The sequence below is a fragment of the Felis catus genome, chromosome B1 (genome assembly GCF_018350175.1).
Source record: "Felis catus isolate Fca126 chromosome B1, F.catus_Fca126_mat1.0, whole genome shotgun sequence".
Classification (NCBI taxonomy): domain Eukaryota; kingdom Metazoa; phylum Chordata; class Mammalia; order Carnivora; family Felidae; genus Felis; species Felis catus.
In genome coordinates this window covers 26,326,973-26,354,761 of record NC_058371.1, presented here as the reverse complement: position 1 = coordinate 26,354,761, position 27,789 = coordinate 26,326,973, and the positions used below count along the sequence as shown (strand labels likewise).

The window sequence follows — 27,789 nt, the reverse complement described above, 5'->3', positions numbered from 1 at the left end:
TGACAGCCTTGCCTGTATGTAACATTGCAAGTGAAATCATGCCTTTTAAGGCCAGTTAGACATCCTAAAAGTTCTCACTTTTCAGTATATATTCCTAGTCCTAGAGGGCTATTTAGCGCGTGCGTGTGTGTGCGCGTGTGTGCGGGTTTCCTGAAAGGACTCAGTGCTGTGGTTAGTGTTTGGGGTTCTTGATTATAAATCTCATTCGGCTGTGAAATTACAATGGCTTAGGTGGTTATTACTAATTCGTATAGTTCCTCATTATGCCTAAACTTAATGTCACAACCAGAAGTGTTCGACCAGCTTTCTAGTGAAAAGACGCTTTTCTTTGTAGGATCCTTAATTGCCTGACACTCACATTTTTATAAGGAATTCTAGAAGTAAAAATTAAAATTGGTGCAAAAAAAAAACCCCGATTCATAGTTTTGCTTCCTGTTCTTAGAATTGAGAATATCCTTCTCTGTCACCTTTTGTCATGTCTGTGCTTTCTTCTCCTCTACCCGTATAGGAAGAACGTTGGTGAAAAGCACAGAAACCAATGACTTCTATGGCTATGGAATTTCCGTGGAGAAAAGAGAGCATCAGAACTCACCTGGACCATCATTCGTACCGGCAAACCCTCCACACTCCCACACGCGTTCCGTGAACTTGAGTAATAACTGTCCAGGGTGCTTGCAGAGGAGGGAGCGCACCTGGCCTGTAGATGAGGTGGGGGAGGGGCGGGGGAGGACGGGGGTGGGGGGGGAAGAACATGGAGCAAATGTTTTACAACCTGAACCTCAGAACTGTGATCCTCCAAGGAGAGCGCTACTTGAAGAAAAGAAAAAAAAAAAAAAGTCGAATGGCTTCTCAGGGATTTTGTTTTCTGTGCACATATAAGCCATAGTTGCAGTACAGGTGGCCGTGTTTTGAGCACTCAGATTTCAGTTCTGTTAAATGTGAAAGAAGGATCGACTGACCGTTCATTGCTGTTCCGTAACTAGTGTAAAATATGTATATGTTTATCTTTATTTTTATAATATGCAAATACATTTAAATTTATACAGTTCGAAGCTTCTAGCGTTAGTTAACACTGGGTGCAATATTCTGCATGAGGACTGTGCCAAGATGGGGCTGGTTTCTTATTTTAGCAAAAGGCCTTTCTGTTCATTCTTTCATCTTTAGTCCTTCTGAGATTTTAAAAAACCCATCTGTCTGCCCATGGATTAAGTGCTGGTTCGCAGAGGTTGTGATAATCAGCAAGAACCTTACCTGTATTTCAGGCAGTGTCTCCTCCCCTTCTTTTAAATAAAGGTCCCTGCCTGCAAGCCTGTTCCTTGGGCAGGCTGGTGGGATTCTTGTTTTTCTTTGCCCACATTTCCAGTGGTGCTGGGCAGAATGTTCCTTGCTCCCAGCTTCCTGTTGACATTACGTTGTCACTAGATGATATGCTAATGGATTCTTCAGGGGCAGAGGACAGAGGGGTCGTGGAAGCCTGGTGGTAGGATTCTTCAGGGGAGGGGGGCAGAGGGGTCAAGGAGTCCATGGAAAATCTGAGTCTTTCAATAGCTTAAGATAATCAGGAGTCAGTTGTGAATGGTGCAAAGAGCTTTGCTAATGAGTACTTCTCTCTCTCTCTCTCTCTAGAACAGAGTCTGTGAAATTTAGCAGAGCACTTTGAAAGCCCTTCACATCTGGCGGTCAGACCTTGAGATAGTGAGCTCCCTAACTGGAGAGCATAGTCCCGCATTGGTTATTTATAAATACAGAGCCTCTGATTGGATGGTCTGCTGCCAAGAACTAGTAAAACCATTGTTTTAAAATCTCCACCAAGTAAAACGTGAAAAGCAAAGCAAATTGCTCTCGTCTACTCCTAATTGGGGCCAAACAGTATCTGCTGCAATAGTAACACGTTCTTTGAAGAGTATAAAGGACTCTGTTTACAGCTGCCTCCTCTGTGTGTTGATGGAAAAATGTGTAAGACAAACTGTTTCCTCACCAGTGTAAGGCATGAAAAGTGAGTCAGCTGGTATTATTCTTTTACTTCTTTTATAAAGTATTGACTCTTGGAATGCCACTATACAAAGTCTCAACATATTTTTTAAAAGAAACAAGCAAAGCAGCTGCATTGTGGAAAATCTTAAGTTGAGTTTTGTAGATTTTGTGCCCCAGGAGTTGACTTCACTAACTCCAGAACCTCAGTGAAACAAGTATGATTTGTCATGATCATAAAATCAAATGGGATCAGACTATTTCTGCATTTTTTGATACTTGAATACGACACCTCAATCTTGAGATTTTGTTTTCTTTTAGAACACAGTCACGAGATTACCTGCTTAATCCTTTGGTCACAGTTCTCTGTGTGCGTGCGTGCGTGTGTGTAAACTGAATGGTAACATTTAATTGCTTTATGGACCATCGAATTGTTGGGCATAGGAGTTTTGTAATTGGCACGAGACAGTTCCTAAACTGTCAAATTAACTGACTTTGACCAGTCTTTTTTTGCAAGGACACTTAAGGATGTGACTTCGGGCTAACTCCCCAGGGGACCATATTAAGTGAAAAAAAAAAAAAATGCTCCTTTGGGTGACATACCCTGCAAGGTGTTTATCATAATTATGAACATAAATGCCCACATTCTTAATATCTGCTATTTTTTGACAAGTGATGTTTTGTGCTGTCATCTGAACCCTAGAGAAGCAGTGTAAGAAGAAATCTTGGTGTCACATGTGTTTCGGCAAAAAGGTCGTCATGATTGAGGGTCATGTGACCAAAAGAAGCTCCAGAAAAGCTTGAGAACTTGCTTCAGGGTGGGGGGGAGGGTTGGAGATACAGAAAACACTCTGCTCTACTGGAATTTTCAGTGCCTGTGCAGGAAATTCCGTTTTCTCTTTCCATACCTGGGAAGGCTCGGCCAGCCGAGGTGGACGGGCAGTTCACAAAGCACAAGGGGGAGTCTTTCCAGACCAAGTAGCCCTCGCCTGGCAAACAAACGCCCTTCAAGTCTGTTATGGTTTCTATTCTTGCAACCAATGGTATCAAAACCGCTTCCTGGAATTGTAAAAGTGCTGCCAGAATAAATGTTTTTCCCCCTTCCAAGAAAAAAAATGACAGTGCTCATATTTGACATTTGTGCGTTGGACTCTTTTGAATGAATAAAAAGGAAAGGGTTTGGTATAACTCCCGATGGGGTGTGTGTTCTTTTTCATGCCACAGTTTGTAAATTGTCATTGTGGTTTCCCACTTAATTGTCGTGACTGGGCAGAAATTTAAAAAAAAAAAAAAATTCAAGAAAGTTCAATAAAAATACAAAGAAATGGTTAAGCAATTATATTTCCGGAGTTTAGTTATTTTTGTTTTTGATTTCTTTACTTTCAATTATAGAAATACGATTCGTAGTTTTAGTTCGTAGGTCACTTCTGAGCTGTGGGAGATGGATGATGCCAGCCCTGGGGTGGGGGGCGGAGTCCCCACAAGGAAGACTGAAGGGTCCCTGGTTAAAACCCTGCCTCTCTTCAGACTAGAGATTCAATTCTTGAATACCAGCTCTCACTTCAATCAGACCCTTTTTCAGTGATCTGCGATACTCTTAAATTTCTGAGTCTGTGACACGGTTGGCAAATCCCCTTTCCCTGAGCTTTTTTTTCAAGGGTTCTTAGCAGAAGTCTTTGCCACCACCTTGTAAATATTGGCCCGGGCGCCAAGAGGGGTCTGTACTCACAGGACCTGCAGGTACTGGGTCCGAGGCTCTATTCTCCCTATGGAAAAAAAAAAAAAAAAGTTGATAAGGGGAAAAAAGAATGTGGGTGCTACTCGTAAAAGCAACACCCTCCGGGAGGGACCGGGAGCAGGAAAACCCTCCCTGAGGCCCAGGGCAGAAAGGCCCCTTGACCCGGTGCTTCCTGAGAAAGCAGGTGACGCCTCTAGGGGCCCCGGGCTCCAAGTGCCTCTGCGGAAGAGCTGAAACCATGCTGTGGCTATCAGAATTTTTTTTTAATGTTGATTTGTTTTTGAGAGAGAGAGAGAGAGAGAGAGAGAAACAGAGCACGAGCAGGGGAGGAGCAGAGACAGGGAGACACAGAATCCGAAGAAGGCTCCAGGCTCCGAGCTGTCCGCACAGAGCCTGACTCAGGGCTCGAACCCACTGACCGCGAGGTCATGACCTGTGCCAAGATCGGATGCTTAACCGAGCCACCCAGGCACCCCCAGAATTTTCTAAAGGATAGCGAAGCAGGCCGTGTGCTCCCTGCAGATAGGCCTGCCCCGGCAGTGTGTCCAGGCCCGTGGAGTCCTCCCTAGTGCTCCCTCTCCTGTTGAAGAGCGTACAAGGAGCAGAAGTCCTCATTTGGAGCCTAGTTTTAGATTGTTTTTTTTTAACCAAGAAACTCAGAGTTCTTTAAACTTGCTGAGCAGGTCACCGATCAGCAGGTGTCAGTGGTGACAGCTACTGCACATGATTTATCGCCCAGCTCATAACCTCTCAAGGCTGTTTGTGAGCTTTTTGAAGTCGATTCCAGGTTTGCTTTGACTACACGGTGCGGTTGCTCGAGCGTTGGATCCAAAAGCCCAGGGTTTCCCTTGTCCACGCCTCTGGCGCCCAGTGGTCCTGGCAACACGGAAGGGCCTCACCTCCTAGAACTTGACTCTCTTGCACCGAGTAGGGAGGGGACACAGAGTTGCTGGAAGAGGTTTTATTGAGCAGAGGAGCCTTGGAAGTTACCTGGGTTAGAAGGCATAAGAAAATTCACCTGGCAGCAGAAACCCTATTTGAATATTTCAGCTCAAGGGAAGCAGTGCCTTTTTCATGTGCATATATGAGAAATATCTTTGAATGAAATGATTCCATTCTGACTCTGAGATTAATTGAGAGTTTTCTCAAACGGCTCCATGAAACTGTTGTATCTCCTGAGATGCTAACTCGTGCTCCTCTGTAAAGGAGTCCTGAGCTTTTAGTAAGTGTGAGAAATGCCGCATTAAATAAAGCAGCACAGTTTTTGCCGCAGGCCTCTGAGAAGCTCTTGGATGCTACTGCAATCTGTGAGTGGCCCAGAGGGGAACGGACCTCCATGCAGCGTTTCTCCGGGTGTGAGTGTGGAAGGAGGCCCTTCCCGAGTCGTCTGCAGATGCCCTTGGGGACCGGGTTTTCAGGGTATGGGGCGTGTGGTGCCAGTGCTATCGGGCGCAGGTGTGATTGCTTCTTTGCTGCCTTTTATGTTCGTAGGAGGCAGGGTAGCGTTTTGCTAGAAAACTGGTATTTCTTCAGTTTGAAGTTGAAAGTAAGTTTTGCTGCATCTGGAATGTTTCAGTGCAGCTAGAGTTTTCATAGGAACACAACTGAAATTTGAATGAGAAAGTTGGTTAGACGTGTGAAAACTTGAATTAGTTTTTGCAGAAGACCCTTATAGATATAACATTTTTTCTCTCTGGATATTTTACTGAAGCCAGACCGAAAAAGGAATCCCGTTTTCACTCATCAGAAACAAAAGCAGAATCTCCATAACCGATCTGGGATCCGTAGAACAGAACACATCCCTTGGATTTATATTATAGTCAGTACTTGAGGAACCAAATCATGGCATGAAATTAAGTTGGGTACAGGCCACATGCCCAGTGTGTGCTGAGGGATACGTGTAATTAATGCCTGGCAAACCAGTGATCTGTTCACTCTTTTCTTTCCTACTCCAGAGAGTATGCCAGGAAGGTGGATGAGCAAGACTTCCAGAATGACAGGGTAAGGAGCTCAGTGTAAATTCTCCCCAGCAAAACAAAATAGAGAGAATTGTTTAAAAAACAAAACAAAGCAAACAAAAACAAACAAAAAAACACAGTCATTTAAAATCCCCAGAAATCATCCTAAGGACATACAGCAAATGGAGAAATATCCATTCAAGAAAATCTACTAAATACAAAATCAGCCAGGGTCTGTGACCTTTAAGCCATGACCTTCCTGACCACCCCCCCACCCCCATAGCTCCATGTTCCAGAAGTGGTACCCTAGGCCCTCTACTTTGGGCAGATGTGGCCCAGAAGATGGAGATTCTCTCTCCCCTCAACTCCCCATTGGGGACTGCGATTTCTCCTTGGGAGAGGCAGGCTACCTGCATTCCTCATCCTCCTCAGCCCTCTGTTCCAGAAGCTCTGTTCCAGGCAAGAGGAGCCGGGAGGACGAGGGCCACCTCCTGCTTGCAGGCGAAGCTCTACCGCAGGCAGGGCAGAAAAGGATCCTGAGGCCTCAGTGGCCCTGCCCCTCCTCACCCCCAGGAGAGGCAAGCGAGGAAGACTGCTTCCTCCTCCCTCAGTGCCGACTTGAAGAGCAGGGGTGACATGGTCAGAAAAAGTGGATCCCACCCTCAGTGCAGACTCGCAGGGGTTTGTCCAGAGTAAAGGCAGGCCATAAGGATGAAGGCCCCCACAGCTCTGCCCAAGAAGACCGACTTTATTTGGGACAGGGCCCAGGGAAAGGCATGTCTCAGGATGTTGGCAAAACCAGGGGATATTTTGGAGGCCAGTAGCTCCAGGATCCAAGGGAAACAGAGCAGCTAATGGAACCAGGGAAAGAGCCAAGAAGAGAACTCCTGGGATCACAGTCAATTCTGGGGGTGCTCTAGGCTGCACCCACTCAGGAGTCATCAGATCAGGACATGGGGCAGACTCCAAAGCATCCTCCAGGCACTCACAGCCCCATCACCACAGGGCAGAAGCCTCACCGGCTCAAGGGGCTCCAACATAACCTCTGAGCAAACACCGACTCAATGAGCTACTCTGGCTAAGGGGCTACTCCTACAAAGGCAGGCTTGCAACTAAAACCACACTTATTCCTGGGAACCGAGAAGACTGTGCAAGTCCAAGACTGAGCTCTCTCAGGAGTGATCAGAGAGGAACTCCTTGCTACTAGTCCCTGGCTGAACGTGGAGCCCAAAATGTAAATTCCCTGAAGTGTGATAGCAACCTACAAGCTACGCACACACGTCCAAAAGTACAGGGTGGACATCTAATGGCTGGAGGGGGCTAAAGCACAACTTTTGACCAGCAAGGGACTTATGCAGAACCAGGGGCAGCCCCTATGTTGCTGGGCTAAAAGATAAAAACTAAGGAGGAAATCTGAGCAGGGATATCAAAGAGCCCCGGTAAAGGAAACTACGTAGGTGATGGTAAAAACTGTGTGATTGCGTATGCCTTCTTTCTTCTCTTAACTGATTTAAAACAATCGGACAGAACAATATGTATATAAGAGAATGTACACGAATGTAATATATTCAACAATATAAGCACAAAGGAAGCAAGCGGAACTAAACTGCAATGGAGTAAGGAATTGACATCACATGGTAATTGAAATCGAAAGGAAGAAAGGAATGAAATTTACCAAAAGGTAAATAAAGTTATTATAACAAATGTTATGGTATATACTTCCTCTTCTTTCTTCCCTCAGCTTCTTTAAAAATATTATATAAAGCAGGTGTGCCTGGGCGGCTCAGTCAGTTAAGTGTCTGACTTCAGCTCCGGTCACGATCTCATGGTTTGTGAGTTCGACACCCGCGTGGGGCTCCGTGCTGACAGCTCAGAGCCTGGGACCTGCTTCCGATTCAGTGTCTCCCTCTCTCTCTGCCCCTCCCCTGCTTGTACTCTCTCTCAACAATAAATAGATGTTTAAAAAAAATTCTTTCAAAGACAAAGGAAAACGATAACCCAATTTTAAAATGGGCAGAGGATTTGAATGGACCTTTCTCCAAAGAATATATACAAGTGGTCAATAAGCACATAAGATACTCAAAGTCATCAGCTCTGAGGGAAATGCAAAGCCAAACCTGGGTGAGATACCACTTTGCTCCCACTGTGATGGCTACAAAAAAAGAAAGTAATAAGTGTCGACAAGGATGTGGAGAAATTGGAACTCTCTACATTGCTGGTAAAATGGTGAAGACACTTAGGCAAATGGTTTGGCAGTGTTTCAGAATTTCAAACATACAGTTACCTATGACTGGGCAATTCCACTCCCGTGCTCCAAGTTTATACCAAAGAGAAATAAAAGCACACCTCCATCCAAAAACTTGTCAACAAATGTTTATGGCAGAACAATTCATCAGAGCCAAAAAGTAGAAACAATCCAAATAGACATCTACTGATGAATGGATGACTAAAATGTGGTTTACCCACAGAATTGAAACACTATTTGGCAATACAAGGAAATTAAGTGCCAATGCATGCTATCACTTGGAGGAATGTTAAAAAAGCCAATCCTAGGAGATCACACATTGTATGATTCCATTTATACGAAATATCCAGTACAGGCGTATATTGTGGTTGCTTGGGGCTGGATGGAGGAGAGTAGGGAATGACTACTAATAGGGTAATGGGTTTCTCTCAGGGCATTGTAGCAGTCAGGGTATCCAGAGAAACAGAGCCGATAACATGTATTGGAAAGGGATAAATGATACGAAATAGGCTCCCACGATTCTGGAGGCTGCCAAGTCCAAAATCTGTAGAACTGATGTCTCCGTGTGAAGGCCATCTGGCAGGAGAATTCTCTTACTCAGGGGAGGGTGGACCTTTTGTTCTCCTCTGACCTTCAACTGATTAGCTGGGGCCCACTCATAGGGGGCAATCTGCTGAGGGCCAAGGATTCCATGAGAACGATTTAGAGAACAAAGGGAGTGATGGAGCCAAATTGAGAATGGAGTGATGAGGTTTTCAAGTGAAATAAAGGAAAATATTTTAGGGCAAGGAGTTGTTAGACTGCTGGCCAGCATCAGGGTAGAGTCTGAGGATGTGAAAAGATAGGGAGCCAGCAGGCTATGCCCCAATAAAAGCCTTCCACAACATGGCACCTACTGAATACAGTTCAGATTCCTTGGTCAATTGGCATAAACCTAACTCAGCTCTATTTCTGCCACAGGTGTGCTTAAGACTATCAGAGCAACCGCACCCAATTCTAAGGGAGACACTTTGCCCACAGCTCGTGCTAGCCCTCTGCCAGTCCAGCATGGCTGGTTGAAGTAGGCATGGGCATCCGGTGGCCATGTATGCAAAAATCGTCCGGGCCAGCACGTTTCCTGCTCTTAGCATTAGACACGCAGGGACCAAGCCAACCAACAACAGGAGCAGGGGGAATGTCATGACGTGGAAAGAGGGATCAGAGTGGCGATTGTGACCACTTCCACACCGCAGTAAAGATGGAGCAGAGACTTGGCTGAAGCAGAAGAAGCTGGCTGGGAGAGAGGAGAGCTGACCAATGCAGGAAAGCATTCCAGAGACCACACCTGCTGTGAGTGAGTCTGCAGCCAGTCCCTGGTCCCTAGAGTTGCCTCCATCGTTCCAGTCCAACTATGTTATCAAAATGAACCACCCATTGCTAGAGGTAACTTGAATGGATCTCTGCGTGTGCACCAAAAATACCCGGCTGGAGCAGGACCTCTTTCCGTTACCAGCCACTCATTACACACTAAGCGCCGTTTGGCACGCTGGAGATTCAGCACCACTTGAGGCAGACTGGGCCTCTGCAGAGACCCGTTTTTCTTGTGGTCAGAGTAACGTTCACGACTCACACTGAATTCCTTACCCCCAACCCCATGCCCTGCACTTGCACTCCCCTGGCCATGTGCTTGGACTACCCGTGTTCAGAGTGGGTTCTCGTCACAGAATTCCCTTCACCTGCTAAATGCTACCCTTTGCTTGTAGCCTTCTGGCATCTCTCAAGCGAAATTCATCTCCTCCTTTCTGGTACTACGTAGCGCTTCTGTAGCCATCATGGCACTCCTGCCATTCTGCCTGGAGTTAAAGTTGTTTATATGCCCATCTCATCTTCAGGAACTTGAACTCCTTGAGATCAGGAAATAGGCCAGAGTCCTCCTCCCCTAGGGCCTATGACGGAACCTTCCACACGAGATCCCTTCAATGCATATTAGTTCAACTGAATCAAATTCAACCTACGAGGAACTAAGGAGGGAGAAAGTGAGGAGGGCATTCACCCTTGTCCCTCATTCCCAGCTTCTACATCCAAGCATATGGTCACAAAATGGTGGCATGTATCTGGAGACTTGTCCAGCTGCCTTCCTACAAATCCAAATCATCACTAGCTCAGACAAGCTTGTTATTTTTTTTTTTTTTAGTTTTGGCACGTGGTCACTATCGCCTAGCTCTGAAGAAGGCATGGTGAAATATTTCCGAGTGCTCTGAACTGGCAAACCCGTGTTTATACAATTACACGAAAACGAGCTAATGTGATGGCCTTGCTGAGGTTTAATGATGTTGAGGTCAGGAAATTACAGTCCCCTGACTACATGTCTCACTGCAGATTGGTTTGTATCTCATCGGAAAAGAATCTCGAGTTGGAGCTATTCCTTCATGCATAGGGGGCTTGCTATAAACAAGGGGCTAGAGGAATGAATTCTTAAGTGCATTTTATTTCATCCTGAGAGACACAGATGAAGATAAGTGGATGACTGTCAGCTTCCGGGCTGCACCAGAAAATTTCACTAACTATTTGCGGGTGGCAGCAACACAAATAATAAGGGATGTCTTCTCACGAGTCCGGGCTCCTCTCTCAATCGGTTCTGCCAGGCCCCACTGACATTGCCAAGACACAATGGACATGGGCCAGAGATGCAGCCAATGTAGTGCCAGAAAGTGCACTTAGCTTGCAGTCAGAAGACCTAGTTAAAGACCCAGAGAGCCACTAACTAGCCATGGGATCTTGGACACGTCTCTGACTTCATGAGATTGCTCATCAGTATACTCAATAATTGCTTAAGGTCCCTTTCACAGTTTGAGTTATATCTATACCAGGTCATTACACTATTGTCCCACATGATGACCTTGACTCACCAACATTTGGGTCATTGTTCTAATTATACTGAACCACACACATGTCCTGACCTGGTTCTCCTTGTGACTAAGTCTGCGTCTGTCCTACAGTGGGATTTGGCTGGGCTGTGACACGTTTCCTCTTACCCATGCATGATATTAAAGAACCAGCCTCTAGGACTTCTGTCTCCTCAGCAGCAGGGTCTAACAGTTACTGAACCAATTCATGTGGTCACTGGCCTTTGAGGAATTTATCATAGTGTTATTTTTAAATTCAAGTGAAAAGAACTAAATGTTCAAGTTCTTAAGTGGAGAGGTTGGATGAGTGATACGTTTTCTGGGCAAGGGTGATCTCTTGTAAAAATTCAACACAGTTAAAGAAAAACAGTACATCTAGCTGCACTAGAAATGTTTAGACCCAGGGACACCTCTAGCATGTTGTTCTTGAAACCCATGTTTTTGAAAAGGGACTGACCAGGCTATAATGTGAGGCATTTCTGAGGCCAAACTCCCCAGATGAAATCTAAAACAGACTTGTGTCAGGGTGCCTGGGTAGCTCAGTTGGTTATGCTTCTGAATCTTGATTATGGCTCAGGTTATGATCTTAGGGTCGTGAGATCAAGCCCCACATGAGGCTCTGTGCTGACAGTGTGAACAGAGCCTGCTTGGGATTCTCTCTCTCCTTCTCTCTTTGCCCCTCCCTCCCTCTCTCTCTGACTCTCTCTCTCAAAATTAATAAACAAACTTAAAAAAAAAATAAAACAGGAGTGCCTGTGTGGCTTAGTTAAGCATCTGACTTTGGCTCAGGTCATGATCTCACAGCTTGAGGGTTCAGGCCCCACATCGGGCTCTGTGCTGACAGCTCAGAGCCTGGATCCTGCTTCAGATTTTGTGCCTCCCTCTCTCTCTTTGCCCTTCCTCCACTCGTGCTCTTTCTCTCTCTCAAAAATAAACATTAAAAAACAAACAAATAAATAAAAATAAAACAGACTTGTGTTGCATTGTTAGGATTGTAAGATGAAGATGCTAAGAGGGACCATGTCAGTAAATCCACCTTAGATTTGACATCTTGTGCCACCTGGTGCTGTGAACATTCCCACACAGTGCACCTTTCGTGTTTGCCTCTTTTGTGCTCATACACTGAGGCCATGACAGTGGAAGTTGGACCATTCTGGAAAACAATGAGGAATAGCTATCAAAGCCATCAATGTCTAAATTTCATCCCACTCTCAGGAATCTATCCCAACTTCACAGAAATATGGACAAAGCTACATATATAAGAATGTTTAGCAAAAATTTAAAGCAACAGTCATCCAAATCAGTAAAGAAGAAGTAAAATTTTCACGGTTTTCAGGTGACATAATGCTCTATATAGGAAAGCCTGAAAGACTCCACCCAAAAACTGCTAGAACTGGTAAGCGAATTCAGTAAGGTTGAAGCATACAAAATCAATTGACAGACTTCTGTTGTATTTCATTACACCAATAAGGAAGCAGCAGAAAAGGAAATTACAAAAACAATCCCATTTACAACTGCACCCAAAATAATAAGAAACCTAGGAATACACTGAACCAAAGTGGTGAAAGATGTACTCTGAAAACTAGGAAGCACTGATGAGAGAAATTGAGTAAGACACAAAAAATGGGAAGACATTCCATGTTCATGGGTTGGAAGAACAAATGTTGTTAAAATGTCTGTACTACCCAATGCAGTTTACAGATTTAATGCAATTCCTTTCAAAATACCAACAGCATTTTCCATAAAGCTAAAACAAATAGTCCAAAAAAGTAGATGAACCACGAAAGACCCTGAATAGCCAAAGCAATTTTGAAAACGAAAAACGAAGCCGAAGGTATCACAATTTCAGACTTCAAGTTATATTACAAAGCTATAGTGCTCAAAACAGTATGGTACTGTCACAAAAAATAGACACATAGACCAATAGAACAGAATAGAAAATCCATAAATAAACCCACGATTATATGGCCAATTAATCTTTGACAAAGCAGGAAAGAATATGTAATGGGAAAAAGATAATCTCTTCAACAAAACATGTTAGGAAAACTGAACGGCAACATGCAAAAGAATGAAACTGGACCACTTTCTTATGCCATATACAAAAATAAATTCAACATGGATTAAAGACCTAAACGTGAGACATGAAACCATAAAAATTCTAGAAGAGAGTACCATCAGTAACTTCTCTGACATTGACCATAGCAACTTTTTTCTAGATGGGTCCCCTGAGGCAAGGGTAACAAAAGCAAATATAAACTACTGAGACTACATCAAAATAAAAAGTATCTGTACAGCAAAGGAAACAAAACTGAAAGGTAATCTATGGAATGGAAGAAGATATTTGCAAACAGCATATCCAATAAAGAGTTAGTATCCAAAACATATAAAGAACTTATAAAACTCAACACCCAAAAAACAAGTAACCCAATTAAAAATGGGAAGAAGACATGAACAGACATTTCTCCAAATAAGACATGCATATGGGCAACAGACACATGAAAAGATGCTCAACAGGGAAATGCAAATCAAAACCACAATGAGATATCATTTCACACCTGTCAGAATGGCTAACATCAGCAACACAAGAAACAACAAGCGTTGGCAAGGATATAGAGAAACAGGAACCCTCTTGCACTGTTGGTAAAAATGCAAACTGGTGTAGCCACTGTGAAAAACAGTGTGGAAGTTCCTCAAAAAGAAAAAAATAGAACTGCACCATGATCCAGCAATCAGACTACTGGATATTCACCCAAAGAAACAAAAACACTAATCCAAAGGGTAACATGTACCCCTATGTTTGAAGCAGCATTATTTACAACAGCCAAATTATGGAAGCAGCCCAAGTCTCCATTGACTGATGAACAGATAAAGTAGATGTTTTATACACACCACCCATACACACACACACACACACACACACACACACACACACACACAGGAATATTATTCAGCCATCAAATGAATGAAATCTTGTCATTTGCAAAGACATGGATGGAGCTCAAGAATATAATAATGGTAAGTGAAATAAGTAAGTCAGAGAAAGACAAATACCATATGATTTCACTCATATGTGGAATTTAAGAAACAAACAAATGAGCAAAGGGGAAAAAAGAAAGACAAATCAAGAAACAGACTCTTAACTACAGAGAACAAAATGGTGGTTGCCAGAGGGGAGGTGGGTGGAAGGATTGATGAAATAGGTGATGGGGGTTAAGGGGTACACTTGTATGATGAGCACCAGGTGATTTTTTTTTTAATGACAATTTAAGGGGCATCTGACTGGCTCAATCAGTTAAGCGTCCGATTCTTGGTTTCAGCTCAGTCATGATCTCATGGTTCATGGGATCAAGCCCAGAGTTGGGCTCCAGGCTGACAGTGTGGAGGCTGCTTGAGAGTCTCTCTCTCCCTCTGCCTCTGCCCCTCCTCCACTCACATGAGCTTTCTCACTCCTCAAAATAAACAAACAAACTTTAAAATAAACTTGAAAATTTTAAAGTAACCATGGGGAAAGGATTCAGGAGAGTATATGATGGGAAATGGCATTAAAAATATGTTCTGAATGTTTTATAATAACATACAAAAATTTTTGCTATAATTTTCAGTGAAAAAAAAATGAGGTTGCAAGTTTTACAGAAAATAGTTTTTCAATGCTCATTAAGATAAAGGCACAGACAAAAAGCGGAAAGATAAAATGCCAAGAGGGATTACATGAGATTTGGGAGGACAGGTGATTGTCTTTCCTCTTTTACACTTTGCTTTGCAAGTTACCCACAATACCTTTGCATTGAAATTACAGTATTACAAAACATCAGTGAGTGTCCCTTAGATGACCACCACCCTTATCTGAGATTGCCTTGTCTCCCCATTCATCACCACCACACTTTTCCCCCCACAGATACACTGATAATGAGAAGATCAAAGCCACAGAACTCATTTCTGTTGGTGAGGATCCCAAGGGTCCCAGCCCATATAGATGGGTTTAGTGGAGAGTTCCAGGATGGGTGGGTGGGGGCAACTACCTATTTTCAAATGATTATCTTGAAGACAAAAGGAAGAAACACAGCAAGATGAGCATTTATGGATGACTGCTTGGTTCTGAAATCCTAAGCGTTACCCAAGCGCCAGAAGAGAGCTGAATGATGCCAACACAACCCCATCGTCCAGGAAAGCCCAGGTGATCACACTTTTTCTTGGAACAGACTTCTCATTTGGTGAAAGCCTGGGACTCTAAGAAGCTTCCAGCATTTTGCCCATTACATTAACTCATCCTTTAAAAAGTCAGAGTGGTGCTGGGGCGCCTGGGTGGCGCAGTCAGTTAAGCGTCCGACTTCAGCCAGGTCACGATCTCACGGTCCGTGAGTTCGAGCCCCGCGTCAGGCTCCGGGCTGATGGCTCAGAGCCTGGAGCCTGTTTCCGATTCTGTGTCTCCCTCTCTCTCTGCCCCTCCCCCGTTCATGCTCTGTCTCTCTCTGTCCCAAAAATAAATAAACGTTAAAAAAAAAAAAAAAGTCAGAGTGGTGCTAAGGAAAATCAGAGAGCAGATTCAAGCCTTGGGCCTTTGGGCCACATCTAGCACAGGGGCTTTCCCGGAAGGTCGTCTAATCCTGGATGTGCTTTGTACACTACATGCCACAGGAGGTAATCACATATGAAAAGCTGGTGCTAATCACAGAGGAGAAGGTTATAGAACATATACAGGTTTTGAAATTCATACATAAAGACACACACAGAGTCTGGAGGGAGATCCCCCAGGGTATTCACATTTTTGAATGATGGAATTATTGGTGACGTGATTTTCTCTGTGATGCTGTTCTGTATTTTCCAATATTTCTGAGTGAGCATGTGTTGCATTCCAGTATAAAGAAAAGATTTATTTTTATTTTTATTTTTAATATTATAATTGGGGGACAAGTATAATGGTACATAGAAAAGACTCAGAAGGAGGTGGAGTAAGAGATACATTCATATTTTCTTTTTTATACTTTCTTTGCATTTTCTTTTTTTTTTTTTTCAACGTTTTTTTATTTTATTTTTGGGACAGAGAGAGACAGAGCATGAACGGGGGAGGGGCAGAGAGAGAGGGAGACACAGAATCGGAACCAGACTCCAGGCTCTGAGCCATCAGCCCGGAGCCTGACGCGGGGCTCGAACTCACGGACCGCGAGATTGTGACCTGGCTGAAGTCGGACGCTTAACCGACTGCGCCACCCAGGCGCCCCTTTCTTTGCATTTTCTAATTGTTTGGCAATGAAACTGCATTCCATTTCCCATTAGAAAAAAAAAAAGGACATTTACTTAAATGAGTCCTAGATGGCTTCTAGAGAAATGTTTATTTTCACAGCTAGATGTCTTTTATTTCTCCAGTAGGGGAGGGATTTTTCTCAGCCATTCACGGGCTGTGCTTCTTTAGAGATCCACCTTGAGTCTGATGCTGTCAAAAGTATTTACCAAGCAGTTATTAAATAGATAAGACTGTGCAGGAGACCCTTTGCTTTATTCATTCTTTCAACAAACATATTTGCTATTCTGTACTTTAAAGGCATTGGTAAAAACATTTGTCTCTGCCCCTAAAGCACTTTCTGTCTTGAGAATAGAGATGAGTTAACATACAATTACAGAAGAGCAAGCCGGTCCTTCAAATTTAGTAAGCTCAGAATCACCTGGAGGGCTTCTTCTACCTAGACTGCTGGGCTCCACCGGAAGGCTTTCTGATTCAGTCGGCATGTCCCAACTTAGGCTGGTGCTGCTGGCCTGGGTCCCATCTTTGGAGAACCATTGTATTATAACTGATGGAGAGAGAGATTGGAGCCTACCCCCCACCCCCAGTTGTCTCCATCAGATGGTGTGTTTCTGCTGAATGGTGTGAAAGTGGGGGAGGAGGTGGGGGGAGGATTGGCCCACAAGGCAGGATTTGCCATCAGTCCACAGGATCCCTGAAGCCTTAAGAGGTAGGTCTCTTGGTCACCTTCCTCCTCTTTGAGGCCCCGCGACAGCCATCAACTCTTTCCCTGCTCCTTTCTGGGACAGAATTCTCCCAACTCCACTTCTCTTCTGCCTCCTCTTAAAACTTTCTGTACACACCAAAGAAATCTGAAGTCCCACCCTCTCCCAAATGGACGGGCCCCCACCCTGGAGGTGGCTACCAATTGGCCTTAAAATAAAAAGGAATCCATAGTGTTAAAACGTTTCCGAGGCCATGCTACAGACTGAATGTTTGTTCTCCCCCAAAATTCATGTGTTGAAATCTAACCCCCTTTGTGATAGTATTAGGTGGTGGGGTCTTAGAGAGGTGATTAGGCTATGAGGGTAGAGCCCTCCTGTATGGGACTGTGCCCTTATAAAAAAGTCCTCAGAGAGTTCCCTTGCCCCTCTGCCCTGCGAAGGCTCAGCAAGATGGCCATCTAAGGGAAGGCCCTTAGGAAGCAGGCTAAAAGAGTGGACCTACGCGGGCCGATTCCATCTTGTTCTGTGTCCTCCACCTTGAGTGACTATGTCCCCGACATGGACCCTTTCCGGGAAAATCGCAGAAACCTCAGACCACGCCTCCTCCCCTTGAGTAACCTCCCGCTCACCTGTTCAAACTTCCTGATCAAAACATGCCCTGCGACCTGACCTGCGTAACAGGACTCTGACCCTTCCCCAGCCAATCGGCTGAGGCCACAGTCATTACCTTACCAACTGCCCCTAGACCCCTATAAAATCTTTGTGCTTTTGAAACTCACTCTCTCTCTCTCCAGTATCTCACCGCTGCCTAGGTGCAGGTAGGGGATTGAGCTCGAGCTAGCTCGAATAAAGGCTCTTTGCTGTTGCATTGGACTCGGCTCCCTGGTGGTCTTTGGGGATCACGAATTCTGGGCATAACAAGGCTTTTATCAGACAACGAATCTACCAGCACTTTTATCTGGGACGTCTAAGCCTCCAGTCTGTGCTATTTTGTTATAGCAGATCCAACAGAGTTAGACATACCGGTAGACACACAAGGAAACTGACTGCACCCCTGGTGAGACAGACCACCAAAATACAAGCCCTTCAAGAAGGCTTCACTGGTGATATTAGCATGGTGAGGCTCTGCAGAGACTCTTCCAAATGTTTGTGTATGTTTTCCTGGGAGGGAAGAAAAAACAACAATATCCACAAGGCTGGAAATGCTAATAAAGCTGGCCACGTTAAGTGGAATCCTTGCTAAGGATGCAATGTCTCTATTTTGTGACTGCTTTATAAGTGCATAATGTAGCCAACGGTTTATCTATGCCTGTGATCATAAAGTGTTATAAAGATTTCCTACAGTATTAAAATAGTAGTCTACTTACAAAGCACTTTCTGGATGAAAGTCAAAAAGATCACTGTTCCCTGGATAGAAGTTCAGCTATATACAGACTAAAAGCCAAACAGAAATGGCATAAGCTTAATTGTTTCCACCCACGAATATTGTATTTGTTCAGCTGTGTCAGAGTTTAAATGTACCAGGACAACTATCTCATTAAAAGGATTCATAGAGGGGCACCTGGGTGGCTCAGTTGGTTAAGTGTCTGACTTTGGCTTAGGTCATGATCTCACAGCTTGTGGGTTTGAGCCCCGCATCAGGCTCTGTGCTGACAGCTCAGAGCCTGAAGCCTGCTTCAGATTCTGTGTCTCCCTCTCTCTCTGCCCCTTCCCTGCTCGTGCTCTGTCTCTCAAAAATAAATAAAACATTAAAAAAAATCAAAATGCTTATCATGTATGTAAGAACTAACCAGCTCCATAAGTAAGACATAAGCTAATGTTCTCAATATGTAAAACAATGATGAGGTGAAAATTACTAAACCTATTTTACCGATAGGACAACTGGGACAGTATGAATAGAAATCGTGGTTTTTTTAATGGCCATTTATTCTTTAGAAATATCACCAAAATGATCTTAAGAAATATGTTATACTACTCGTGAGGGGGGGAAAAGAGCTAGATATTTTTTTTTCTTAGCATACACCTGAGTAAATTCCAGAGGGAAATGAGGAGATTAGGTGTAAAAATTGAAATTAAACACTTTAGGAAAATAGAGTGAATTGACTTCAGAATATGGTTCGATTTTCTAATAAGGGCCATGAAGGAAATCACCACATTTGATTACATGCATCTTTTAAAGACTCTTTCCATCTAAAAATATCTTAGACAAAATAAGAAAGTAAAAGACAAATTTAAAGAAATATTTGCAACATACATGAATGAAGATATGGCATATTATGAAAAGAAATCTTGGGGCATCTGGGTGGCTCAGTCAGTTGAACGTCTGACTCTTGATTTCGGTTCAGGTCATAACCTCACAGTTTGTGAGATCGAGCCCCATGTTGGGCTTTGCACTGTCAGCTTGAAATTCCCTCTTTCCCTCTCTCTGCCCCTCCCCCGCTCATGTGTGCCTACTTAAAAATTAAAATTTAACAAAATGGTCAAGAATCTATACAATTCATAAAAGAAGAAATACAAGTCACAGGCATACATGTGAAAATGTTGAACTGCATTATTAATGCAATGCACTTTAGAACAAACTTAGATTGTTTTGGTATTTGTAAAAAACAAAGATTTTTAAAGGCGCAAAGTTGCTGTTAATGACTATGGAGAGGTGGTTATACACATCTACTCTGTAAAGCAGAAGGTGGCAGGGAATTGGCAGTTAAGTAAGTATTAAGGGCCTTTGAAGTACCTGCTATCTTTTTTCTTCTGGTCTACTTGACCTGATATCTTTCGTGTTTACAATTTTAAGGAGGTATAATTAGCATACAATAAACTGCACATATTTAAAGGATATAATTTGATAAGTTTGACATACACAAACACTCATGAAACTATCATCATTTGAGAAAATGTCCCCCAAATGTTTCTATGTAATATCTATTCCCCTTATCACCTGTTATAATCTATTTCTTTATAGCCTAGTGCGCTTTTCACTTCCATCCACAAGGAACCATTGCTGTGCTTGCTGTCACTATAGATTAATTACATTTTCAAGAATTTTATATAAATTACATAATACATTACATCATCTTTTTTTTTCTTTTGGTCTCTATTTTTTCATTCAACATAACGATGGTGAGATTTATCCATGTTGTTGCATGCATGTAACTTGTTCCTTTTAATTGCTGAGTAGGATTCCATGGGGTGGGTTTACCATCATTTATTTATTGAGTCACCTGCCAACTGACATAACATCGTCCATTATATTTTTCTAGACATTTATTCTAAGGAAATAATCATAGACATGTTCAAAGATTTATATATAAGGATATATATAAAGATAAAAATTATTTTTATTATATATTTTATATATATATTGTATATTATATATTGTATATATATAGTATATTATAGCATTACTTAGATTATCAAAAAAGTAGAAGCTACCTATCTGTCCAACAATAAAAGATGAATCAAGCAATTATAATCAATCCCTCAAAGAAAGTGCAGCATTTTAAATCTAGATTTTCAAATAATTTTTATCAACACAAGAAAGTCTTCATATATAATGTTAGCTTTTTTAAAAGGGCACAAAATCTATTATCTGAATTTTTAAAAAATCAAACCATATGAAGTACTAGAAGAAAGAAGGAGAGGGGTGCCTGGGTGGCTCAGTTGGTTATGCCTTTGACTTTGGCTCAGGTCATGACCTTACTGATCATGGGTTCAAACTCTGCGTCGGGCTCTGTGCTGACAGCTCAGGGCCTGGAGCCTGTTTCAGATTCTGTGTCTCCCTTTCTCTCTGCCACTTCCCCACTCGCACTCTGTCTCTCTCTTTCTCTCTCAAAAATAAATAAACCTTAAATAAAAAATTTAGAAGAAAGCAGGAGTGAAATCTATTATACTATGTATATAAGGAAAGGTTTTTCTAAGACTCAAAGGAAAAAAATTTAAAAATATGAAAAAAATCTTTTGATAAAAATAAAATCTTTTGCCAAAAACAATGAACAAAATCAAAATATACCCGATAAACTGGGAGAAAATATTTGCGGCATTTATCACAGATTAAGGAATAATGTCCCCCAATATATTAAGAACTGTTTAAAATTATGGGAAAGAAGACCAAAAACTAGATAGGAAAAAAGGCAAAAGATCATTAATTTAAAAAAAATCCCAAACAGCCTAAACACGTGAAAAATATTCAACTCCACTCGTAATTAGGGAAATTCAAATTACAACTTCACTGAAATGCCATTTCTCACCTAGCGGATTGGCGAAAATTAAGAAGTATGACAACAAACTCAATTCAAGACGCTGTGGGAAATAGGCAAGCTCATGCACTGCAGGTGGGAATAGGAAACCCATACAGTGTCTTGGAAGGGTTTCTGGCAATATCTAGTAACTACATTATCTATTTAAAACTACCTTTTGACCTAGCAATTCCATTTCTAAGAATTTATCCTGCAGTGGTGCCTGGGTGCCTCAGTCAGTTAAGCCACAGACTCTTGGTTTCTGCTTAGGTCATGACTTTATACGGTTTGTGGGTTCCAGCCCCCTGTCGTGCTCTGTGCTGACAGCTCACAGCCTGCTTGGGTTTCTCTCTCTCCCTCCCTCTCTCTGCTTGCCCCCCCCCCCCGCCCCACTCTCTCTCTTTCTTTCTCAAAATAAATAAACTTAAAACAAATTTTAAAAATAAAGTAAAATACACTTAAAAAGAATTTATCCTCCAGATGAACTCCAGCAAAATTAAAATACATATGCACAAGGTTAGGCACTACAGCATTGTTTAAAATATTAGAAACGACCCAAGTGCCTGCATACAAGAGGGGTTGAATATACCATGATATATGCACACAATAGAGCTGTAAAAAAGAAAAGAAAAGGAAAAAAAAATGAAGATCTCACAATGGACTGATTGCGGAGTAATTTTCGGAATATGCTATTAAATGAAAAAGCTGTGCGCAAAGGAGTATCTATATTTCACTACCTTTTGTGTAACAAAGACGTGCAGAAATAAGAAAATATTCATTTTATCTGTTTATTGGTGCAAAGATAAATAAATAAGAAAAATAATTTTAAAAATAATAAAAAGATTAAAAAATCCTATGATTCAATGGAAGGATAGACCGGAAATAAATGAGATTGGTTACCTTTCAGGGTAGATGGGTGAAATAGGGTAGAACGGATGAGGAGAGTGACACTTTTGAGTAAGCTTTTTGTATAGTTTTGACTTTTAGAACCATGTTTATTCTTCACATACTTAAAGAGGAAATAAATAAGCACATTGATAAATAAGTCAATTTGGCTATGGGATAAAAGTTGCAAATAGAACGTGAGCAGACATAAATAATCCTAATGCTATTTGAAATAAGTGATAACCCGGGGCACCTGGGTGGCTGAGTCCATTAAACGTCTGTCTCTTGATATCAGTTCAGGTCATGATCTTACAGTTCGTGAGTTTGAGCCCCACATCTGGCTCCGCGCTGACAGCACAGGGCCTGCTTGGGATCCTCTCTCTCTCTCTCTCTCTCTCACTCTGATCCTCCCCCACTCATTCTCTCTCCCTCTCTCTCAAAATAAATAAATGAAACATTAAAAATAAAATAAAATAAATAACAACCCTACAAAAAGGGAGCATAGGAAATCAATTAAGTAATTTTTAAAGACAGTGATTTGATTTTATACCCGCAGGCTAAAGACAAAAACTACTGACTAGTTAGGAGTCCCCGCCACCATCCCCCTCCCCTGCCCAGAGTGGTATATGTTAGCAATTCTGAAACTATGTTATGGAGGCTCTTAGGTTGAACAAATAATGGGATCCAGGTTTTTCACCATCAGGGAATAAAGTTACAAATACATGAAGGGAGAAGGCTAGAATGTACCCTGTAAAGTTGTATTGGATTTGGAGGTGTTAACATAAACACGGTTATTAAATATACAGATTTGGAAATGAACATGAATCTCAGGACCCAAACATATTCCCGTTTGCCAAGATGTCTGTCAACAATGACACCTTAGGAGCAACAAACACATTCAGTGCCCGTATCTGGGTTTTAAATGTCATTCTCCACTAACAGGACCTAGAATACTTCGCAAACTGGCTGATTCTAGGGCTGGACCTTCTTACTGTGCAGATAAGCGAGGACATACTCAAAGGATGTTGGGCACATGTCAAGAAGACATGGCAGCCAGACTGAGGGGCTCCCAATGACCAAGTCTGAGACAATATAAGCATCAAAATAAATAAAGATTAAAATGAGAATCCATGAGTACTGATCCTGAATAAATAAGTGAATAAAGGAGGAGGAGGAAAAGCATTTCCTTAGAGTAGAATGTAAATTAATAAGTGAAGAGCGACGGAATTAGAGAATTATCAACATTTATAAGCACCATAATGATAAGCGATTCCGGCAACAATCGGCCAGGATGGTAACAATAGCGAGTAAAAGAAATGCAAGGTTAGCAGGATATTTACATGGTATTAAAAGTCATCTCTCCACAAGACAGTTTTTAATTACAAAGGGTAAAATAGTACCCTTTACAGTAACATGTTGGCAGACCCCATCCTTAACCGGCATATCAAAATTGACATCTCCAGTAATATGCTAACCCTGCACACGTGCCTCCGATCTGATGTCCTGAGAACAAACACTGTCTCGCTTCTGTGGCATTCCTGCTGAAGTAAGTGTGGATCTAATTATGAAGAAACATCGATAAACTCCAAACTCTCTTATGAGCTAACTGGCCTGTACTCCTCAAAAATGTCCAGGAAGAAAATCTTGAAGAGCCAGCAAGAAAGGCTGAAGAATTGTCCAGATTAGACCCCAGAGAGACTAAATTCTATTAGTCATGTTGGACTGGACTGTATTTTTCCCCCTTCTGCTAAAAGAGCAATAAGGAAGCAATTAGTGAAATTCAATGGTGAATTCTGTAGATTAAATAATATGAGAGCATCACTGTTAATTTTCTGATTTTGTTAAGACTGTATGGGTATATATAAGACTGGTCTTGTTTTTAGGAAATATGGCCTAAGTATTGAGAGGACAGGGGACATCAGTTTGCAATTTTCCATCTGATGGTTCAGAAAAATGCAACACAAAAGGGGGGTGGACACAGAAGACAGATATAATAAAATGTTAATATTTGGCGATTCTGGGTGAAAAGCATATTGGAATTTTTATACTACTTTTGCAAAATTTCTGTAAGCCTGAAACCATTTCAAAATAAGTGGTAGAGATAGTAAGGGGGGAAAATATATCTTTCTCCTTTCCTCCCTCCCTCCCTCCCTCACCTTCTTCCCTGCCTCCCACCTACCTTCTCTTTCTGTCTCTCTCTCCCCACACAAACACATAGGAACATGTCTGCAAAAAATGTTGTAAGAGTGTTTATATCTAGATGGTTGGATATTACATTTAAAATTAATCTTCTTGGGGCGCCTGGGTGGCGCAGTCGGTTAAGCGTCCGACTTCAGCCAGGTCACGATCTCGCGGTCCGTGAGTTCGAGCCCCGCGTCAGGCTCTGGGCTGATGGCTCGGAGCCTGGAGCCTGTTTCCGATTCTGTGTCTCCCTCTCTCTCTGCCCCTTTCCCGTTCATGCTCTGTCTCTCTCTGTCCCAAAAATAAATAAACGTTGAAAAAAAAAATTAATCTTCTTGCAGAGAAAACAAAAGTGAAAATAAACAAACGGGACTACATCGATCTAAAAAACTTCTGACCAGAAGAGACCATCAACAAAATGAAAAGACAACCTACTGAATGGGAGAAAATATTCGCAAATTATATATCTGATAAGGGGTTAATACTCCAAAATATATGAAGAATTCATACAAGTCAATAGTGAAAAGCAAGCAGACTGGTTTAAAAATGGGCAGAGGACCCGAACAGACATCTTCCCAAAGAAGACACATGCCTGGCCAACACATACACGAAAAGATAACCAACATCATTCATCATCAGGGAAATGCAAATCCAAACACAGCGAGAGATCACCTCACACCTGGTAGAATGGCTATTACCAAAAAGACAAGAAAGGACAAATAGTGGCGAAGATGTGGAGAACAGGCAACTCTTGTGCACTGTTGGTGGGAATGTGAATTGGTGCAGCCACTGTAAGAAAACAGTATGGAGTTTCCTCAAAACATGAAAAATAGAACTGACATATGATCTAGCCATTCTACTTCCGGGTATTTATCCAAAGGGAATGAAAACACTAACTCAAAATGGTATCTGCCCATGTTCATTGCAGTATTATTTATAATAGTCAAGACACAGAAGCAACCTAAGCATCCACTGATAGACGAGTGGATAAATAAAATATGGTGTATGTGTGTATGTGTGTATATATGGTATATATGTGTATTTGTGTGTGTATATATATATGTATATGTATATATATATATACATATATATGTATATATGTATATGTATATATATACACACCACAATAGAATATTATACACACACACACACACACACACAAATATTATTTCACCTTAAAGGGGAAGGAAAACCTGCTATTCATGGATGGACCTTGAGGGCATCATACTAAGTGAAATAAGTCAGAGAAAGAAAAATACTATATGTTTTCACTTACATGTGGAATTTGAAAAGAACTGAACCTATAGAAACAGAGAGCAAAATAGTGGTTGCCAGGGGGTGGGTGAAATGGGAACATCTTGGTCAGAGCTTACAAACCTCTGCTTATAAGGTAAGTAAGTTCTGGCCGTGGAATGTAGAGCATGGTTACTATACTTAGCGATAGTCCACGGGACACTTGAAAATTGCTAAGACAGTAGATCTTGTATGTTCTCACCATAACAACAACAACAAAGGCAATTGTGTGAGATGAATGGTGTGCTAACAAACCTAAGTGTGGTAAACATTTTACAGTCTATACTTGTGTCAGATCATCATGTTGTACACCTTAAACTTACATGATGTTGTATGTCAACTATATCTCAATAAAGCTGGGGGAAAGAAAAGAAAAGCAATCTCCTTTATGCTTTTATATTTTGAACATATTCAATCATGGGCATGTATCTATTTTTGGAACATAATGTATATTTGAAAATTTAAAAAGCGCGATCAAGGGCTGTGACTGTTGATGTCATGATGGCACCTTGTCAGTTCAGCTGTCTTGGCCAGATCGCTACTCTCCTCGTACATGGTGACACCCATCTGGGCCCTCCCAGCAGCTGTGGTCATGCCAAAATAGTTCTGAATGGGACTGTGACAGTAAGACAGCTGTAGTCTCAAATGACTTAGAATGTCACATGTTTGTCCCCTGAGGCCACGAGTATATCATGTAACAGAAGGAATTCCGAGAATGGCAACGCGCATACTCTGGTGCAGAAACACCCTGTCATTTTCTGGTGGCCTACGGGTCCCAGAGTGATGAACTTGGACTATGTCCACATGGTTAAAGTGTCATTGATTTTTTTTTTAGCACGAATTGTTATTTATTACAGATTTGCAGAACATGCCCTCTTAATTTTTGTGTGTCTTGGAAAAGTATTCTTTTTCCTTTAGTTACAGTTTTAAAAATAAACCTCAAAGCAGCGTTTCTCACAACGTTGGGCATAACTAACAGAGAGCCAGTAAATACTAGTTTGATTAGCTAACTAGTGTTAGCTAAGTGTCAGGTGTGAGGGACTGGCGTGAGTAGAGGGCTCTGCAATCCGGGTTTTAAAGTCTGGATTATGCAACCGATTTGACCGTTTCTGACCCATTTACGTAACAGCTTTCTGGTGTCTGCAACTGGGAGGTGACTCTGGTGGGTCACTGAGTTTTCCTCTGCAGCAAAGTGTTAAGACTGCAGGATCTCAGAGGGCAGGTGGCACTCCCACATTCGCCAGAACTTCTGGAAAGGGCTTTCACAGCTAATATGCAAGCAGACATCCTAAATTTTATATCACTCAAAAATCCAGTCCTAACTGATCAAGCTCTTCATATCGCAAAGCTGGGTCTTTTATTTAGTTTGTAATTTTGGAAAGAGAATCACATGTCTAATTGTTCTAAATTCTTCTCATTCCTTTCTGTCATTAGGAGAGAGTATTCCCTAAATTTGTTCTCAGAGGCTGCGGCCATTCAAACATGGAGAAAAATTCTTAACCCCTCGTTAGAGGAATTTGACATGGAGTTTCTATGACCCCAATTTCTGAGTAACCTCTCTGTTTGACTCCAACAATTTAAAATACACTCTTGGGTTAAATGGCATGCTCTCTGGGAAAACCCAACTGAGTTTCTGATATTTACAAAATATTTAAGAAATCAGGATAAAAGCCTGTACAACTAAACCCTGGACGTTTAAATTTTACTTCTGAAATAAGGGAAGGTATGATAGGACACATGTATTATTCTGTACTGAAATTTGGCATTGTGTTTAGTCTCTTTCCAGAAAATGAATTTAAATCATGATGGGAAATAAAATGTAAAAATGTAGCAAGCCTTAGGATTTTACAATTCAAGTGTGTTTCTGTTGCTTGGGTCATTAATTTTGTCGTGGGTGTTAATTCATCATCACCTTTTAGCAATAGCAAGAGCCAGTCAGTACATGCAGCTAATTAAGGTGGCTTCTATACATACGAATTCATGAATCCTTACAATGACCTTATGAAGTAGGTACTATTATACATAAAGAGACACTGAGAGTCGAGAGCTGAAGGTATACTGCTAATAAGTGGCAGAGAACAGATTCAAAGCCTGAATCCTGACTACAGAATACAAGTTTTTAGCTACTGCATTTTGCTGTGTCTGAATTATTATCAGAGGCAAATTGGAATGCCAAATTCCTTTCCCTCTGCCTCCAGGCACAATTTATGTGTCATTTCCCCTTTTACTTGCACACTGGTATCTGGCTAATGTTTAACAACCGGCCCTCTGAAGAGCTGGTCTGTAGCATTTGCCAATTTCCTGGGCCAATTTCCAAGTGGCCAATTTCCAATGACCAGCCTGATGTCACTGAACATGGAGTTGGGAAAAGACATGAAGTAGCACCCATTCTATAGTATTTATATCATGTAGACGTGCACCCCATTAGAGAGTGTTTGTATCCTAGAGCTACAAT

At 41.9% G+C, this 27,789-nt stretch overlaps 1 protein-coding gene across 3 annotated transcripts in view; it reads left to right on the top strand.

Moving 5' to 3' along the window:
• Positions 1 to 3,159, top strand: part of MFHAS1 (multifunctional ROCO family signaling regulator 1) — a 101,211-nt gene extending 98,052 nt beyond the window's left edge. For all 3 annotated transcript variants that reach the window (XM_023252425.2, XM_023252426.2, XM_023252428.2), the window contains one exon: positions 509 to 3,159. In XM_023252425.2, the coding sequence (XP_023108193.2) occupies positions 509 to 542 (34 nt within the window). In that variant the 3' untranslated portion in view covers positions 543 to 3,159. The remainder of the gene's footprint in view (positions 1 to 508) is intronic.
• The last annotated feature ends 24,630 nt before the right edge of the window (positions 3,160 to 27,789 follow it).